This window comes from Apostichopus japonicus, chromosome 3, assembly GCF_037975245.1.
Source record: "Apostichopus japonicus isolate 1M-3 chromosome 3, ASM3797524v1, whole genome shotgun sequence".
In the NCBI taxonomy this organism is placed as follows: Eukaryota; Metazoa; Echinodermata; class Holothuroidea; order Aspidochirotida; family Stichopodidae; genus Apostichopus; species Apostichopus japonicus.
In genome coordinates, this window is record NC_092563.1 from 17,674,809 (window position 1) to 17,695,069 (window position 20,261).

Below are 20,261 nucleotides of genomic sequence, written 5' to 3' on the forward strand. Positions count from 1 at the left end.
AAACACTTGATCAGTTAACTGACTTCGGGTAAAATTGTGATGGAGGTATACATTGTACGACATCGGAATTTTTACTTGATTGGCGTTCAATAGTATTGCCATGATCCTTAGCAGAGATTTGACGACCACAGAACTGCATATTCTGTGTGCCTGATACACATAATATGACTAGACTGACCGCATATAAATTATAATGATATAGTGCAGAAGCTGTTTAAAATAGTTCTGGGAGTGATTCCAATTCTCACAAAAGGCGTATAGACCTATGTTGACTTGACTGACAAGTAACATTATTGTTGTCTACTAGTACTACTACTGGGTGAAGTCTTATCCAATCCATTTTAAAAGATCGTGGCAATTTGTGGTTAATGTGAATTTACGATTCATCCGACGGGTCGCCAACATCAATATGGTCAGTGTTGTTTATGTTTCATGGTAATTTTACAAATAGGTTGTCAGACCTAGCCTGTCAAAAGTACATTAACGAATTACAACTATAGCCTACGCCCCCCAGCACACCATGGATGATTCCGAAGAAGATTGCGAACACGAATGTTTCTTGAAATAGTTGATAGGCCTAGTCTAGATCTATGACCTTTTCTCTGTAGCTTAACAAAACATTTGATGGGGCATGGTTGGAAAACATTGCTCCATACTAATTTACAGAAGGTACACGGCTATATATGCCTTGCATTGGAAACATGCAATAAAAAGTTTCACTTTTAGGCAATCATTTTGGGGGAAAGTGCCAACACCCATCCCCTTCTTAGTCCAGCAGCAATGTTAGTGAACTAATAGGACCTTCATAGTGCCCCTCATCTCTTCTTCTAAGAAGAAAACGAGATCTGTGTCAAGGTCGACATTGACTGAAGCTTGTGGTTGTGTTGGGAGATTGATAATTTATACAATTGAAAATCCTAAACATCTGACCCATGCATACTTTGTTAGTGTATCAATCCATATTGTGTGTTTGCTATTATAGTCAAGTGAAGTTGAAGATGCCTTGAAGAGGATCCAACATATGAAGGATGTGCATGGTACAATCATCATCAATGCAGAAGGTGAGTGTATTGTACATACAGAATCCCATCTCTTTGCGTTTCCCCTTAACAGAAAATAGATTGGAATTGGATCAAATTATTACAGTGAGGAGGGAGGGGAGGGGCTACATAGGGACATGCTTAATCCTTTTCATTTAGTGTCATTATAATTTAGCCCCATTGAGGTATTTCAAAATTTTTACTCTTGATACTGCTATGCATTGTCATATGAATTTTCATTCTGATGTAAACAAACCAGACAGTTTGTCAAAATTTACTTTTTTAAGCAAAACATGAATATGAATGATCAATCATCTGATTGAGTGATAACAGGTGAACAGTATTGCAGTATAAACACTTATTTTTCCATGCAACTGGTGATAATTTTCAATGTTTAGTATTTATGTTTTTTTTTATATATGTCAGTATAAGTACAATTTTCATTAGGTCTGGCAATTAGATTACATGATCACACATATATCATTTCTTTTCAAAGGTACTCCAGTTAAAACAACTCTAGATGATTCCACTACATTGCAGTATGCTGCTTTAATCCATCAATTAACTGCCACAGCAAAAGGCACAATCAGAGAAATGGACCCACAAAATGACCTTACATTTTTGAGAATTAGATCTAAGAAACATGAGATCATGGTGTCACCTGGTAAGTATTCCTGTGGGGTGTCTCAATGAGACAATGGCTCTGTTGTCTCAATCTCTTGTGATTGTTTTGTGTTAAAAAGTGTTTTTAATTTGATGGTATTACAGGATGACTTAATGCACAAAATTTAGTTTGATATGTTGTAGACCATTAAAAACACTGCTATCAGTTTACATTCTAATTTTTATATCATTTTTTAATTTTTGAGAAATGTCCATTTGGCCTTTAAACTGCTGAGGTTCATCAATTAAAGCAACAAAAAGTTACATAAGGTAAATATAGGGCCTCAAATGGCATGTTTGTAAACAATGCTTTACAGCTGTAGCAGCTGCATTTGGATAGCTAATATCTGTCACATCCATAAAATAATGAATATTGAGTTAAAAATATGTAATGTTGCCAGAGTCATGAGCAGTGATAATATATAAATACTACAGAATTTAAAAGTGAGAGACCCAAGATAGTGTTTTACTTTGCACACAAACATCAACATTTAATGTAGGCTAACAGCTGAGTTATCCAGGCTGAACAGTCTTAACACCAAAGATGAGTGGAACTTGCTAAAATTTCATTAATTTATTATAGCAATTTGAAGTTACATTCAACATAGTAGTAGTACTTCATAACATTTGTAATATGATTTAAAATTTTGGTATGTGGAGTAAGAGGAATGTTAATTAATTTCTTTAAGAACTACCAGTAACATTAAACCATCTTCATTTTGAATTTATGATCTTTTGGGTGGGTTTGTGGTATGAAATTGTCTCAATATCTCCATGCAATCTCTGATTTTTTTTTTTTTTTTTTTCTCACTACAGAAAAAGGTTTCATGCTCATTGTCGTTCAGAACATAACAGAAGAAAAGTGAGCTGTGGTTGGAATGTGCTCTCTGTTGACTCTCATTTCAGCTTCTCTAATATTTCAAGAGAGACAAGTCCCATGCACTCTAGAAGTGTTATGTCTTAACATGTTGGGAATGTGCTTATCCAAATAGGTCAACTTGCAATAGTCTAATCTAAAATAATAGCCTCTCTATTGTCTATAGTATTAGTCAGGGTTTGCCCAGGTATTCCACATCTCATGATTTTCAACACATCAAAGAACTAAATGTGCAACTTTCAGCTCTTTGTTCCGGTTCCAAGAATATCGGTAAACTCTTCTCAGAATTTAGGACTCCTGAAATGTATGAAGAAATTTATTTATATGTTTTGAGTATTTTGAAAAGAAAGTTGCATTTAATATGAAAGTAAGTTTAACATAGGATGCATACCACTGATTCGGGTGTCTAATATCAGTTGAAACTTTATTGTGAGGAACTGATCTTTGAACACCAACCATTGGAAGCAAGGACTGCCTTGTATTGTGTAATATTACATGAGTATTACATAATATTACATTGTGTAACATTACATATTACATAGGCCATATTTAAACTCGGATTAGATTAGATGGCTTCATTAGCTTGCTAATGACGAGAGATACTTGTAACTTGAAAATTTGGAATGGCAGAGCCAACCTCAACTATGTTAGAACATGCAATTTGCAAAACCCTTTCTGACTTGTAAGTGTAACAAGTTGTATTTGCTGAAGTTGGTCTCTTTGTTTTTATAAGGTTTTCTTCATCTTTGCTTTCATGAGGGCTTTTCATATATGAATGGTTTGTAAATATTTCATGCCAGGTTTATTTATGTGTTTTTTAGTGTATATTTTGTACTCAATTGAACAGAGCTGCCGGTGGTCGTATACTTATTTCTTAGAATGAAACGGTTAATATTTACAGTTAATTAAGATGCATCTACTTTGTGAAAAGTAGACCTGTGCATTAGCAATATGACAGTGAGTGGCAAGAAGGGTTTTTACTGGTGATTGGGAGAACATTAAAAGGATCAGTTGTCTACCATAGGGAGGGAATGTTTCTATTGTGTTCACCAAAATATAAATTTATTTGATTAGTAATGCTAATATTAGAACAAGAATTTCGTGGTTTAGAAAATGATAAACGGAAACAGTCAATCTGGGATAGTCTGCTTGCAATTTCCTTGTAATAGTTGGTAAATTAATAAGAAAAAATCTAACACCAAAATGCGGTCATTAAAGGTAATTTGGAACTGCTATATTTTCTTAATTTGATGTGTCATAGACTCTTAGTTTTCAACTCACTTTTGCACATTGCTTAAACATTGCTTTTGCTGTTATCTCAAACAGTATTGGCTGATATATTTTAAACAATGCAAAGAGTGATTATATCAGAGATAACACAGCATTATGGAATGGAAACATTAACATTTTCAACCTACTTTGGTTAGGTTAGGTCTCATTATTAACTATTCAAATCTTGTAAATTTTCTCTTTTGCATGTGCGGCAACATAAAAACGATAATCAATATCTACCAGGAAGACAGATTTTGCATAGCTTTTTAGAGGCCAATTTAGAGATTGAGTTTGTTTGGTATCATTTTTGTCAATATCTAATAACAGCTAAATGAGTGAATATCACACTTAAAATCTTTCTCATTGCAACACAGAAACATCTTCACATCCTGACTCGATATGTCATGCATCTTTCGCTGTAGTATTACGTTACGATTTAGAAATAAAGTTCTATTAATAAATCTTTGAATTCACTTTGCACTTTTTTTTCGTCACGTTAACTCTATTACCATCTAAGGAAGTGAGATTTTACAGTGAAAAAAAGTTGCCAGGGGGGATCTCCCTGCTAATTGCTTCGGTGAAGCGAGTGCCATCTCAATAGGCAGCCTTTCACCATTCTGCTTACATCTGTTATATTTCCATAACCCTCCCCCTTCCCCCATCCCGTCCCCAATATTCATTAAATGTTGATCCCACCAACAAGCTAAATACTTAGTAACTGTTTCTAGACTCCTGTGATCTAGTACTATTATATGTTTGAAAAAAGACGAGGTTGGCCAAACCGCCTTAGGACTTAATTTTAGACAACCAAGTAACAAGTAGCCATTATTTTGGGAGCATTGATGTGCAAAAATGTTTCACATGGAAGACAAAACTTAACCTACCTGAATAAAAGCTCTGCATCACAGGGTACATGGTAGTGATTACTTTCTCTTTGAAGACAAGCTACATGGAATCCTTTCATGCATTCAATTTATTATAACACTTTATTAGAGTTTCTCTTAAATCAATTAAACATGATGGTGAAAGTTCACTTCACATAATACTCACAACAGAGTCTTCAATCTTCTTTAATAATAAGAACTAATATTTTTACTTTAATAAGATACTTTTATGTGGTCTAAATGGGGATGCCATTCAGCCCCCTGGTCTAAACCACTAAGTATATGCAGAGCACATGATAGTCTATGAATGTCACTTTAGCTAATGAGACATCCAAATACGCCAGTCCACCATACCAATATCATAATTTGTTAAAGGGTGTGAAGACTCGCGCACAAAGAAATGTGTCGTGCCGGTAATCTGACCCAAGTTTCAAATGAGGTGTAACAGAAGTGTTAGACACCACCATCGATCCCAGAAAATACATACACAGCTTGCTACCGTCGATAATGAGAAACTAGTTTACAGTCAATACATACAGCTACGGTCGATACCCACAACACAGTGTACATAGCAGCGTGGACATCTCAGGTCTAGATTTAAGATAACAAGGTATCACGCTTCATTACTGTCTGCATTTTGTAGCGACAAGAAGAAAACGTCATTTGCGAGCAATGGAAAGTTAACTTTTTCAGAGTGCGGCACGCGGTTTGGGGCGAGTCTTCAATGCCTTAAAGCTACGGCATGTCAGTTATCTGTAATAAGCATCCCCATATGTATCTTGAATTGGGTCGAATATGCCTACCAAGTGGCGGCTGTCAAAGGCAGCAGCAATATTCATTAAGACTATACACAATAGATACAATACTGTATATGAAGCTTGCAGAAAGTCCATGCTTCCCCCATTTGACATGTGGTGAGATGTACAATTTTTGTCAGACAACTACAACATGACAGTAAACAACATATCTATATTCCTCTTATCTGCCTAACTCCTGTAGACAGTTCTGTATAAGTTGTTTCAAAGTATCTATCTGCATCAAGAAAAACAAGTATATGAAGCTCACACTGTTGTAAATAATTCTCTCTGACAAGAATGTACAGTTATTAAGCATTATCCTAGGATTAATGACTGTCTGTATGTAATAACCAGCGTATCCATCAATCTCTATCTGATAGACTCTTGTTGACAATTCCCAATAAGTTGTTTGGAAAGGTAGCAGCGCAAGCCTCATCAAAGAATGGATGGTTTATAAAAAGGAGCTCATGCTAGTCTATGCCTGCCCAGTGATCTTAACTAGATATTTATTTCAAAAACTACTACATGACAGTAATCAGCCAATCTATGCATTCTATGCAGACTCATTGACAATTTCTTTTCTTTTGACAAAGGCCACTGCAATCCTTATGCAGTACTTTCCAGAATAGAAAATTGAAAAAATTGCTGTTCTACCAAGCCAGTCCATTTGACATGATTGGTCAGTTCTTTAACATGGTCCTTATAAAGCTGCCTGCCATTAATCAGGCAGTAATAACCAGCATATCCATGGATACATCTCTTTCTGACAGTTGACAATTCTCAGTAAGTTGCTGTCAAAGGCAGTAGCAATCCTCATTAAAGAACGGATTGTATATATAAGGAGTTCATGCTACTGTAGTCTATGCCTGCCCATCTGATGTGATTGATCCGTCTTTTATAGCATCATTCCAAGAGTGGCAGCAACAACCAGTTCTATGCATCCCTCCCTGACAGGCACTGGTTCACAACTTCCAACAAGTTATTGTTTTCCAATGCAGCGGCAATCCTTTCCTTGTCAGCCAATTGTTTGTTTACTGTGAGGTGCAAATGAAGTTTGAATTTTCTATTACTCAACCAGAACTTTGCAAATGTATTTCTATAATTCCTTGTTAAATTACTTTAAGAGAGAAGAAGAAGAACATTCACAAATAATGAATAATTTAATAACAATAATAATCAAAATAACAAAATAATAATACACCTACTTATTATTCATGACAGCTACAGATTTTTGGGAGAGTTCCTCTTCTCAATAATCTGTAATTTCTCCCTCCCCCCGTTTCCCCCTATACAGGACAATGACAATAGACGGTGTCAGCAACAAGAGATACCAGTATCCAAGCAGTTACTGCCTCTACTATTTCTACCTGTTATGAGTTGATATTACTATTACAATTACTACAAAAAATAAAGCTATGATCACTAAAAGGTTATCATTTGAATTCATTTCAGGATAACAGTGAAAAAAACATCACCTGCTTTCTCTGATACATGGGTGCCTTCTTTAATGCACACATCCACCTAGAAGAGGAAGAAAGAGATCAAGACTAAATTAATATGTTCAAATAGAAGATAATATTAAAAATAACTTGGAAAGAAAGATATCAGAATATCAAGATATTGCTGATCTGTTTAAATTTTCAAAATAAGCCCTAAGTAAGCTCAGGCCCTTAGGCTAGTTAGTACTTACTGTATTTTAATACAAGCAAAGGCATTACACACACACACACACAAGCCACCAGTATTGCATCTATTTTATTTGTCATCAGAAAGGAATAAAACAAATGTTTTTGTCTGATACACAAGGTTAAACAACGATGTAACATATCGATAGGTTATATCTCAGGATCAATCTGATATTAACAATGTTACACAGAGTCAAGTCACATTAAAAAAAAAATACTTACCTTAAATCTTGGCGGAAGTGCTCTCTGTAATTTTACCCTTATTGACAATCCAATCAAAGTTGCCATACTGCAATGTGGAATTGTTGGAGTAAAATTAACTTTGATGATATTATCTTGGTTGTTTACCTAAGAAAAGACAGAAAACAAATGAAATAAAACATGCTAGAGTTCCTTTGTATGAGGCAGTTTTTTTTTTTTGATTTCCACACCACTTTTACTACCAAACTGGGAAAAATATGATATAATACCTGTTACTACTCTGGTTATATGACTACCATGCACATTATTTCCACTATGTGAAGGTCACTTGCTGTTATTTATATTGTACAACTTACAAAGTTCAGTATTTTGAGCCTCCACTAACAACAGTAGTTTAGTAGTCACATTACATTCACAAGTGGATTTAATAAAACAAAGCAACATGCATTCATTGATAGTAATAAAGATATATAAATATATATATTTATTTGAACAGCCTGTTAGACATGTTTCTGCAATTTCCAAGTTTCAAAGATTGATGTTACAATACTTCACCTACCTCTATTTCTGCATTCTCAACCACATGAAGTTCTTCTAATGTCAAGGGATGCTCAGGGTCGTTGATATTTCTAACAAGATGTGAATCAAAATTAAGGATGAATAAAATAGTTGGCAGTGCCACTGATTCTCATTAACAACTTCTCAACACTGTAATAGTTAGCACATGACTGTACTAAGTATAGGAAAGGAAAATGGTTCACACCTACCTGGGTTCTACCAAATGGCTGAAACAATGGCCTACTGTGCATTTTTAACCGTCACAGCCAATAGGAATGCCATTTACATATCTTACTGTATTACAGAAGAACTACCACTCCTCCACAAATACGTAAGGATGGTGAAAGGGATTGTATACAGTGTTAAAAGTCACTATGTTAAGGGACTAGTAAGGGCACAACTTTTGGATTAATCATTCATAGGACAGCGGTAATACTAGTAATAGTGATCTCTCTGATATTCCTATGAGTTTTTAATTTTGTCCTTCAACTTTGTGATTTATTGAGTATATTACTAAAAAAGACCATAATTAACCCACGAAGAGGTAATCCCTTGGCCAAACTTAGTTAAGGCATAGTCAAGCCTAGATGTATAATTAATGTGCGATTACTAACACACTTACGTTATGCCTATGGGTCTACTGTAGCCTAAGTCAAGTGTAACGTTACTCGTTAGCAACTTAGTGTTATCGCAGTTCATTAATTTTGATATAGAAAGGATATCAAATATTTCTCTAGTGTCGAATAAGTCCTCTATGTCATCATCTTCATCTTCGGCGGTAGTCTTTCGTTCAACAAGACGTTCATGAACTGTTGGATTTACATTTTCTAGTGTTTCATTGCCTGCCATTGTGTGTTAGGTGTACTGTACAGTCTTACTTCTTTGCTGGTGTGTGTAACGTGGATACTCAATACAAGTCGATGGTTTACAAATATTGGTATGGTAGCAGTTTCACGAGATATTAACCCAAACGACTTTTGTATGTTGCCTAACGTCAGGCTCTGTATATTGATTAGCGACGACCTAACACTAAAACAATCAGTAACTCACCAGCAACTCATTAACCCGGGCTCAAATCAGAGGATCTCGAAGTGACCGTGGTGTCAGACTGTTAAAGAATTTTAGTTTAAAATGCAGGCAGAGGTTTTATCACAAATGAAGGTGATGTCACGTTATCGTCTTTTGAACTTCTCAGACAAAGTTAGGTTAATGTTGAATGAATGCCTAACATTAGGCCGTCCGTAGTAGCACTGGTCTAATGTTAGTCTACTTTACCGTATTTTGTGTGTTAATGGGGGTTGTTTTTCAATCCCTGGCCAGACTAAGTAACGGTCTTAACTTTGAATAGGGACCTGGGGCCAAGGATTACACAAAGCCCCAAACTGAAGCAAAGCAAGCAAATCATTAGTGCAAAGTGTTTCGTTCTCACATCTTCTTGATGATGGTGAACCTGTCATTGTTTAAAGCAATGTCATGCTGTGTGAACCATATACTGTAGGCTTGGGACACCTACGAATCCATGCTTCAGGGCATTGCACCCCTCAAATCCCTGGCCTTACCACTAGATAAAACTGGTCAAACACATGTCTCATGCACAATGATTTTGGCCAAAGTTACGTTGTGCATTCAGTGAGTGCCCCTCCTTGTGACTAGGTTTTGCTCAGTGAAAGACCTGAGTGGCATGATATATGATATAGTTTGTGGGGGAGACTGAAAGTTACGATATAGACCAAGCCTATGGATAATCTCTCATATAAAGCAGCAAACCTATGGTAATCATTATTGATTTATGTAGATAATGAGAGTATAATGTAGTATTCAAATTTGTGAAGCAGTGTTGATGGCTCTAAATTTTGTGTCTCATAAACCACATTTGTTCCTGAGTAAAAAAGAGTGCTATACATGATTGGACTTAAATATCAATTTGACCATATTTGGATAGCATTTTATGATGTGATACTTAATAAATCATTCCCTGATAATTACTGTTGCATCTTTTTTTAGCATTCTAAGGTTTCTGTCGGTTACCTTAGGCCATGTGAAGTGTCCCATCTGTACCCCAGGATAATTTCGCATGCTTTAGTTTACAGCATGTATGAAAAAACAGCAGAGCACACTCCAATCATGGCTGTGTTGTGGGTTCACAGTGTTAAACAGCATGTGTGCAGGGATAAGAAAAATTTGAATATATATGCTCATAAAGTATAATTGTCACATATAGGAGATAGAAATATATCTGGGCATTAATGTAAAGGGTGTGACGACTCGCGCACAAAGAAACGTCTCATGCCGGTAATTTGACCTAGTTTTGAATGAGGTGTAACAGAAGAGTTAAACACCACCATCGATCCCAGAAAATACACACACAGCTTGCTACCGTCGGTAATTAGACACTAGTGTACAGTCAGTACATATACAACTGCGGTCAATACCCACAGCACAGTATACAAACGATACAGCAATGGACATCTCAGGTCCAGCTAAAGATAACAATTAAGGTATCACGTTTCATTACTGTCTGCATTTTGTAGTGACACGAACAAAACGTCACTTGAGAGCAACAGAAAGTTAACTTTTTCAGTTGACCGCATGCGGTTTGGGGCGAGTCTTCAATGCCTTTAACAGACATTTGTTTCTTCTAACCTTCTTCTAACTACATGCTATTGTTTTATTTGTAAATCTCTCCAGTGCAATCACCTCTTGCAGTACTAAGTTAATATTTAATTAATAATTTTATGCTTGATTGTCAGAGTAATGATTGTATTATTTTTAAGGCCATAATTTGCTCATTCCTCACTTAGATTCAGCAAACTCAAAATGCGAGAATTAATTTTTATTCCAAAAGTGACAGCATAGACTTCATTTATCAATTTTAAGTGATCATGATTTAAGCCCACAGACAAGGTTTGGTTACTTTATATTTGAAATGGAATTTACAGTATAATAGGACTTAGTCATATAACTGAAATCCATAGGTTCTTGCCAAAATCTATATATTTCAAAATTATACCTTCAATTTTATTTTCAATATTTTACAGATGGCAGTCGATAATCTCTATGATTTCCGTGATCATTACTTTGAAAGAAATCCAATAGAGAAGGCTATAGACAAAACGGACGATGTGCGAACTGAGCTGGAAAAGGTTTTGAAGAAACTCAATGAATCTCAAGGTTTGTCTTCAAGTTGCACTATTTATTAACTGTGTCAAACTCTGGTGATACATTGTGAAAGGAAAAACACTGTAAGGGTATCTGTCATCATAAACTGCTCAACGAAATTAAAATTTGGTGATGCAGAATTTATTGGATTGGATTAAGCTATTAATAAATCACTAATTAGGTGTGTGACAATTGGTTATTGCAACATATCTCTTTAGTTAGATTTAGGCATGTCCAAATTATCACAATGCATGTTCAGAACTATGCAGAATTATGCAAGTACCAAGTTCAACTTTTAAGTTAAGCCTTTTTAAAGCATCCACTGTAGTTGCTATGGGAGAGTAGTTTTTACTCATTCCAGGTTTACATTTTGATTGTTCACTTATAGGGTTATGTGGGACCTTAAGTCCTGGGTATACTTTTTATTCAGTTTTGCAAACTTTATGTTTCAACTGAATTCTGTCCTTCAACTATTGAACAGGTCAAATTGAGAGCAAGAGTGAGTTTCTTCTTCTGAAAGGGAGAGCATTAAACATCTTACCAGAGTTTAGTCCTGAAGCCCTTGATTGTCTTTCAAAAGCTGTCAAGTTGGATCCTAAACTAGTAGAAGCCTGGAATCATCTTGGAGAATGCTACTGGAAGAAAAAGGACATAGAAAATGCAAGAAATTGCTTTACAGGAGCCTTGAATTATGTAAGTTGAATTTAACATCCAGTCCCCCCACCCTCCCTCCCTCCCCCCTCATGCTTTGTTCATCTGATATTGAATGGTTCAATTGGACCCTAGGTGGGTTTTAGGAAAATTTCATGGCATTTAGTAGGAAAAGTATATCACAAAATTTTTTAGATGGTTTAGTGAAGTTCTATGCTTTTAAATGATTAGGAAATTGTCTAAATTAAAAATTACTAAATAAATCTTTAAATTTTGCTCTTTGTATGAGCTAAATATACATGTGAAATTCATCGGGTGATGAAAGTTGTACTCTTTTAATTCAGTGCATGGAGCAATATTGGCCTTTCAGTTGTATCCTTCTTTAATCTGATATTTGGGAAGTTTGGTCAAATTTGCAGGAATTGTTAACCAGACACAAACAACTGGACTCTTACTTCTTTAAAATTTATTCCTCAGCTTAAATATAAAGCATCTGCAAATAGCATCCTATGAGCATCTTCTGACCTGGAAGTTTCTTCCTCATTCATGTAATCTCACCACAATATTTGTCAATTTCTGTGTCAATGTTTGTTAAAGACTCTGCCAATGCCGGCCGCATTCGAATTGTCACTGTCAGAAAAGGTTAAAATACACTTTGAACATTGACAAGAGAACAGAGGCTGTACCAATCATTTTCTTTGTATTGTATATATTTCCTCTTCTGTAATTTCATACATGTTTCTGTCTTCTATGTTAATTGTTGGTACTTTTTGCCTGATATGAATATGCTGCTAAAGCAATAGAAGTCTGCAATATAATTCTTCATTAAATACTCTGTTTGTTTGTATTCGTCAGTCGGAGAACAAGGTTTCCTTGCGTAATTTGTCCATGGTCCTGCGGCAGCTTGGTGGTACTCCTGAGGAGAGGTCAAAGTTCATGCAGCAGAGTGTGGATAACATCAAGAAAGCTGTACAGTTGGATTTCAATGATGGCACATCGTGGTGTAAGTAACCAGTCCTTCTATTTTGTACAGCTCAGGATTAATTTAAAATGCAAGCCTTATCAAATACATGTTTGATAAACTTAAAAGAAGGAAGGAATATCTTTTCCTTGTTACTACAGTGCTCACCACTCGATTTCAGTAATGGTACATTGTGGTGTAAATGTCCAGCAAGTTATTTAGTACAAGTTGGAATTAATGTATGCATACGTACACTCAACAATCACATGTTTGTAGTTTAGGAGTAGGAATGCATACCATTGGCTTGAAGCTGATACTGTCGTAGTCGTTTTAATTTCAGTGATAGTTCACACTTGTGTAGGTCAGCAGTTTACTATCACTCAACCGGCACTGTCAATCCCAGTTTTTTTTTTCTGCACCACTTTCGAGAAATGATCCTTGACCTGATATGTTGATCCGTCCAAGTAACTAACCTGGATTACTTAGTCTATATGAAAAACAGACCATTAAAGGGTTTAAGAGATCACAAAATAATTTGATTCCAGTGATATGGTTCATCATGTTTTAAGTGTTCTTTACTTAAAATCAAGTGCCATCAGTTCTGGCTTTGTTTCTGTACCAATTTAAGAATTTTCCTTTAAAAAGTGACAGGTTAATCAGTCAAGTGACTGGATTACAAAAGATTCTCAAGACATAATTTTTAAAAACAGTGAAGTAACTATTAGACGTCAATATTTCGTTATAGTGAGTTATTTAGTTTTATTTCAGTTATAGAAGTTCTTTCTGATTTAAATCAACCTGTTCTTTGTCATTTTTCATAGTTATTGCCGGAAACACATACTTGAGTTTATTCTTTGCGAGTGGCCAGAGTGCATCGATACTAAAACAGTGCCTTGGAGCGTATGCCAAAGCAGTGAGTATTTGTGATTCTACTGAATTTTATTGTACACTGTTGATATTCAATAGGTAATCATAGCAGTAAAGGCAACACAGTATGTAATTGGTAGACAATCACAGCTAACCTTTCAGCTTGCCTAAAAAATAAAACAAAAGAAGTCACTCACCGTCAATGTTATTTGTGTATTTAATTAAATGAATAATGGAAAACAGACTGGGAAATTATAGAAAATCAAACAGAGAAATGAAAGTTATGCCTAGAGATCTAGCCATGAGTTTCTTAGCTCTTTCCAATCTTGCTTTCATCAGAGTTGTAATAAGTGGTTCATTTAACCATTGAGTCAAGTCATAACGAGTGATTTTCCTGACTCAAGTCACTCAAGTCACCTTTACAATCTTTTCGAGTTGCTTTTTTAAAAAAAAAAAATATTTTAACTTGATTCATGACCAATTACAACACTGGTTTTGAATCGATCAATTATTTCAGACAACCATTATTTATCATTTTCAGTGTCATTTTGACTGTGTGTGCAACCTGCAGTATGTCTGAAGAAGTAGTCCTGATGTTAAGGAAAACAACGTTGAAAATGTCAGAGTTTGTGATTTCTAAGTTGTAGAGCTGGACAGAGATTTAAAATATGATAATTATATAAACTTAGTGGTGATACCAGAGGTTTCAACATATTTGAAATGTTATTGACTGTGACTTCTAAATGTTACTGCCTCCTTTATACTTGGGTGTTTGGTTAACATCAAGTTTTTGGTTTCTAAGCCATACAGTATATATGTGCTGTGAACAGAGATACAAAACAAAGTATAGAACATCACAACCTGTCTCAGTGTTAATTTAAACTATGAGGACACTTTGTAATTTTTTACTGATAATTTTTGGTTTTCATCCTACAGGAGAAAGATCCAGTTGCCAAGAGTAACCCTGACTTACACTTTAACCGAGCTGCAGTAAGTATGGTTTTAATACATTTGTGTGGTATCTACCTATAAAGATATGTACTTCTTAAATGCCAGGATTTTTCACTAGTACCATTGGTTAATGTGTAGAAAGATTGCTTTCATATCCTACTAGTGTGGTTGATCAAGATGTAGCCTGTCACCTACAGTATAATCACTAACCAGACACTTGAAATTTATGAGGAGTATTAGCTGTTAGCCGATCAGATAGCCTAGTTCAGATGACAGGAGAAGTAGAAGGGAAGGCCAGGCCAGGACGTAGGAAAACAGGATGGATCGATAACATCAGGAAGTGGACGGATGGAGGAATGGCCATGGCAAGAGCAAAGGCACACAAGAGAATGCTGACGGTTCTGTGAGGACTATGGCAAATCAGCAGCAGCAGCAGCAGTTAGCTCAGTGGTTAACGCCGGTGCCTTCCAATCATAAGGTCCCGAGTTCCAGTGTCTCCAATATTAATATATGTCATCCAGTTACAGAGTTGTTGACAATTCATAACCATGGACTTTAAATATGAATGTAAGAAACTGACTTCGGTCAGCTTGGGGCTTTGATAAGCCAATGAGGCTTCTTCGCCAGTTCCTGTTTGCAGGAGGATCTAAAATACAATACATACTTTAAATTTAAATCCTGCCAAGGTAATGTTTTGTAAAGAGTATTAACAAAGATAGGATAGATATTGAAATGCAATGTTAGAGGTGATATATGTAGGAAACAATGAAATTTTTTGGAAGGCAAATTCCTCGGAGCAAAGATAATTGATGTTACTTTCATCCTTTATCGCAGATTTATAGATTCCAAGAAGAGTACCATTTGGCAATCGAAGGGTATGAGAGAGCTACGGCATTAGACCCACTATGGAAAGAACCGCAGGAAAAACGGAAAGAATTGGTCAATTTTTTGTGGAAAGTGTCCGAACTTGTCAGATTAAAGGTAATACTTTAGTAGAGTTTGAGGTTGTGGAGGAATTTGGTCATGCGTGAGTTTTTTCTTACCTTATAAAAGTATATCATATTTGTATGGTGTTAATATCTTGAAAAAGCTTGTTTTCAAATGTTTGACTTTCATTGTATTTATTACATTCAAAACTAATATTCTGGATCAAGTCTTTATTTTACAAGAAACGTTTTTTACTCCACAGGGCAAGTTGAAAAACAAGAAGCTCCAACAATTGATATCATCTTTGACAGAGGCAGATTTAGGGCCATACGCCGGAGGATCGTACACGGGTGCGAACAAGGAGACGGTGAAACTAGAACCATGCCCCCTCTCTAAGCTGGTGGAGGGTAAGAACCTTGAAAAGGTCGTGGTAGGAAAAGTGGTCTGCAGCGTCAGTCTCGACGAACCGATTCCTTTGTAAGTAAAAGAAGATCTGTTTTGATATGAATGCCATTTGTAAAAGTTACTTTTACTGTACCATAATCCACTTAATAACAGATTCACCTCAGATATTAGTAAATACATTAATTCAGTTATTGAGATATGAAGTATAAACCTGCTTCAGTCCTGATAAGCAGATTGCTTTGTGAGACTATCATAGAAGTAAAGGAGTCATCATTATTAGATATTATTAATAATTTCTATATTCATTGATAAAGTGTCTGAATGATAAAAACTTGTTCGAGTTCTGCTTGTTGAAAGCATAAGGAAGACTTTGCATGACATGCTACCACTACTCTGTATTGTACTGGAAGCTTTATAAATATAAAAAACTTGGTGACTGTAAGACTTGTCCAGAAGTCTGAAACAACTTCATATCTCATCAGACAACAAAGTTATCCCAAAGAGGTAGTCTGAAGGAAAACCAATGTATTTTGGAAAAAAAACGAAAAAACCCACCCCTTCCTTCCAATAAACATTAATCTTGTTGTACAATCAAACTTGCTGTTCTGAGAAGTGTAGAATAATCCCAGGTTGATGAGCAAGGCACAAACTTTCCTCAAAAAACCAAGCCATAGATAATGCGCAAATATATTCGTAATTAATTTTGTTTTGTATTTCTTTCCCCTTTTGTTTTATTTATCCATTTCAGCACATTTGCAATAGTAGATTCAGAGGGATCCTGCTATGTTGTTAATCTTTACAACGTCGCTCAGGGTCAGGGGGTCATCATCGGAGATTCAGTAGCCATTCCAGAACCACACATCATGAAAAATGATCTTTCAGTCGATGATAAGGTGAGTCAAGTTTGGAATTTAGTTCCTTGCATTTGTCTTCACTGTTTGTCTTGAGTAATTTAAACAAGTTGATATTCGCTGAGATTTCCGGTTACCTTGTAGCATTTTTTCTACCGGGCAGTTGGCAATATGCGGTCATTTAGGACTACCACTGCAGAGTTTTTACGAATCTAACCAATCACAGAGAAATCAATTTGCACGAAACCTTTGGAAGCACCTGTCATTCACAGCAAACAGTTGTTGTGTTAACCCATCATTTGTTCAGTGTTGAAGGGGAGGGGCAGGAGGAGGGGGGAGGGGAGGAGGGGGAGTCAGTAGTGTAAGTATGGGTATTCAAGACTTTCCTTGATCACAACGATCTAGTTGAGTAAGGTCACATTCAGTCAGGGCAGTGTACTGTGGACATCACAGTGTAGTATGTGGTGTTCCCAGTCATCAGTAGATATTGGAGACCTACCAAGAGTGATTATCTTATCAACTTTTTTTTCCCTCTCCTCGTCAGCATATTAACTTCTTCAGCATTCGAGTGTTATCACCAATATACCTGGTAGTGAACAGGAGGAAGTTAGGTGCAGATAAACAGGCACCTGCTACTCTGCAAGTTAGCACCTTAGGAGAGTGAGAAAGACCTGGCATGGACTGCTGAGATACATGCTCAAAACATAATCTCCTCATGTTGGAGAAGAACTCTCCCAGAAATCTGAACTAGTAAGGATGTGAACTTGAGGCAGAATTATCAGTACTGGTAACTGATAGAAGCATCCCTGAAATATTTTAGAAGTCGTGACGAATGATCAACACCTTACACAGCTTTACGAGAATAATTCAGAGTTAAATGTATTCTTGATGGAAAGATGAAGACAATCTAAACCCCTTTGGTCCAAACTTTTTACAGTTTACACCTCTGACTTGTCCTTTTCAAGTTGTTAACATTTGAAGTTGATACATTTTGTACCAAACTTTCAAAGATTATGTTCCTCTTTTGTCAGTCAAATGATGTCTACTTCTAGACCTTTCTTTCAATTGTATCAACAGTTTTGGCTTCATACCAGTAAGCCAGTCTTTCATAGTTAAAGAAGCAAATATTCTGAATAGCAAAGCTGTCAGTGGGAATTGCAATATGAAACTAACTGTTAATTATTTGTGTGAATTATGACAACAGTGGTGTGATGCAAAGAAAAGGAAATAGGCTTGGACTTTGTGCATCTGATCTAACAGGGATAGGGTCTCAAATAAGCTACTATAAGGCTTCCGGATCCTTGGGTCACTAAACTAAACTGAACTATCTTGATACACCCTTACGTAAAGACGTAAAACATGTTCACTGCTTGATAAGGTCATCTACTACTTTGATTGATAATAAACACTGAAATGTGGCATCATATCATTTGAAGTACAATAAGACACAAAGGATTTATACAAGGAGGAGAAGGGGGTGGGGGAGGGGATGGATGCAGGACAAGCTTTATTACAGCAGATGGTTTTGTGTCCCACAAGTTTCAATGTTATGTCTTTATGTCTATGCATTATTCATCATTTCTTGGTACAAATTGTAGGACTGTGGTAAACAGAGTATTAACAGATTTTTGAGCGTGCTTATGCTACCACCAAATTGTGACCGATGTAACACAAAGTACAGTTTTAAGAAAGTTTATGGGATTAAGCTCTGCAAATGTTTTGGTAATGAGAAGATTCTTATTCAGCAACTTTGGATGTGTGGTGTTAGAAATGAATGGTAAAGCAAACAATGTATACATATGCTTTATAGTTGTTTTATATCTCAGAGAAATTTCCAAACATAAAATATGTTTCTGTATTGATGCAGTTTTTACCTACAGATGCAGACATTTTGTAGCATCCTTTACTTCAAACAATCCAGATATGCCTTGTGATATTCAGTTTTCATTGTTGTGTAGTCTCTAATGAGCGTTTCTATAATGGGATCAACCAACCAAGTGGATTCATTAATGAATGTCAGTGAAGGAAGCAACCCTTCACACTGAACCTGAGGCTTACTTACTTTGTACTATATAAAGGCTGGCTCATGTATATAAATTGTTGTTGTTTTTTTTATATTTTTTGTTATATGTGTCAGTGCTTTTGAAGTGCAAATATAGCCATTGATGAAAATTGAAAGAGTTAGTTTCTTTTATTGATTGTGTCATAATTTCAGTGGGATTGCATCCAAATGTCTTTGTTACTAGAACAGTTCTGCAAGGTGGCTAAATGAGGGACAGCCTTCCCATATCTAGTATGTAACCCACTACTGTAATAGCCAGTGTATCCTGAGAGTCATTGCTCTTGTACTTCCCCGTGGAGAAAACTAAAAGACAAAATTAAGAAACTTAGAAGGAAAATCTTAAAAGTAAACAAATGTTTGAACCAGAAAAACTAATGAAACTAAACAACAGCTATAGAGGAGATACCGCTAGAGAACTCCATAAACAATCAAGAAAGGATACAAGATTGTTCACAAACTCAACAGGGGGGGGGGAACCTGGGAAATTTTTGGTCCCAATTTACAACTGCATTAAAATTTGACAAATGAGTGTGCCACTGAGGGGTTGTTGAATGCGCCTCTCTTGTTGGGGGGGGGGGGGTAATTCGAAGTAAAGAAGTCGTATATTGCATTCTGGGGTATTTAGCCCATAATGTAGGTCTGAAATTAGTTCTAAATGCAAGTTAGTGCTAAAAATACTAATTTCTTTTATAAACCCTGTTGCCTGGCCAACATCGACATGTTCTCGGAGATAAGCTGGCAGGGGATACGGAATTTAAAATGTTCAGTAGAGGGCGTTAAAAACTGAAGTACGTCAAGTGTTTTCTGCATTCGAAACCTATGTTTTCTACATACTGACCACCAAACAGGGTAGATATATTGGGATTTTAAAATACAAATTTTGCTTTCAGTGTTTCAGTTTTTTTACTTGTTTGTCATTGGGCTTATTCCCAACATTCGGGAATTTTTCGACTTTCCTGCCTGCAAAACTTTTAATGGCCTAAAATGCATTTTTTTACTAATATTATTGCAATGATGATTCGATAAATTAAAGGTATACAATATCTCAAATTTTCAAACTTAGTATTAATTCAGTACTTTCAGAAAATACTGTACAGTATTTACACTTGCAGGTGTAAAGTTTAATAAGACTTCGCCAACAGTTTCGACCATCTACCAACACTGGCACCATGCCCATTCAAGGGACGCCCCCCCCCCCCTCCCCAATAAAAAAAAAACAAAAAAACATGTCCATGTTTATAGAGTTTCAACGTTCAAAACACTTTACTTGAATTTAAATTTCTGTTAATTCTTTGTTCAGCAATAGGCCCTATGTAATCTAAGGAGAAAAAAAGGACCCTATTTCAAGTGGCTCCTATGTTATAGTCTTTCCCTTCCTCAGTTCCTTCCACAGTCATCCCAGTCGGAGCCCCCAGTGCATCAACAACACATGCCATTATGATTGCCATGA

The 20,261-nt window shown here is 36.0% G+C and overlaps 3 protein-coding genes across 5 annotated transcripts; 2 read left to right on the forward strand and 1 right to left on the reverse strand.

Moving 5' to 3' along the window:
• The first annotated feature begins 178 nt into the window (after positions 1-178).
• LOC139965272 (dynein light chain roadblock-type 2-like) lies at positions 179-3,076 on the forward strand. Its single transcript, XM_071967460.1, has 4 exons — positions 179-412; positions 983-1,061; positions 1,537-1,704; positions 2,520-3,076. Exons 1-4 carry the CDS (start codon positions 410-412, stop codon positions 2,567-2,569), a joined length of 300 nt encoding a protein of 99 aa, XP_071823561.1. The 5' UTR covers positions 179-409; the 3' UTR covers positions 2,570-3,076.
• Positions 3,077-5,685: 2,609 nt separating this feature from the next.
• LOC139965270 (MIP18 family protein galla-2-like) lies at positions 5,686-8,900 on the reverse strand. 2 transcript variants are annotated; one of them, XM_071967457.1, is made up of 5 exons: positions 8,600-8,900; positions 7,979-8,048; positions 7,441-7,566; positions 7,009-7,054; positions 5,686-6,567 (listed from the first exon to the last, which is right to left on the reverse strand). In XM_071967457.1, the coding sequence occupies exons 1-5, from the start codon at positions 8,824-8,826 to the stop codon at positions 6,467-6,469; spliced, it is 570 nt and encodes a 189-aa protein (XP_071823558.1). In that variant the 5' UTR covers positions 8,827-8,900; the 3' UTR covers positions 5,686-6,466. The 2 variants fall into 2 exon arrangements, with proteins under 2 accessions (XP_071823558.1, XP_071823559.1); XM_071967458.1 differs by having other exon boundaries at positions 7,979-8,056; positions 8,698-8,889.
• LOC139965267 (tetratricopeptide repeat protein 5-like) lies at positions 8,792-18,927 on the forward strand. 2 transcript variants are annotated; one of them, XM_071967454.1, is made up of 10 exons: positions 8,792-8,914; positions 11,016-11,148; positions 11,618-11,829; positions 12,643-12,790; positions 13,570-13,661; positions 14,552-14,605; positions 15,401-15,547; positions 15,756-15,970; positions 16,647-16,791; positions 17,294-18,927. In XM_071967454.1, the coding sequence occupies exons 2-10, from the start codon at positions 11,016-11,018 to the stop codon at positions 17,411-17,413; spliced, it is 1,266 nt and encodes a 421-aa protein (XP_071823555.1). In that variant the 5' UTR covers positions 8,792-8,914; the 3' UTR covers positions 17,414-18,927. The 2 variants fall into 2 exon arrangements, with proteins under 2 accessions (XP_071823555.1, XP_071823554.1); XM_071967453.1 differs by lacking the exon at positions 8,792-8,914 and adding an exon at positions 8,978-9,138.
• The last annotated feature ends 1,334 nt before the right edge of the window (positions 18,928-20,261 follow it).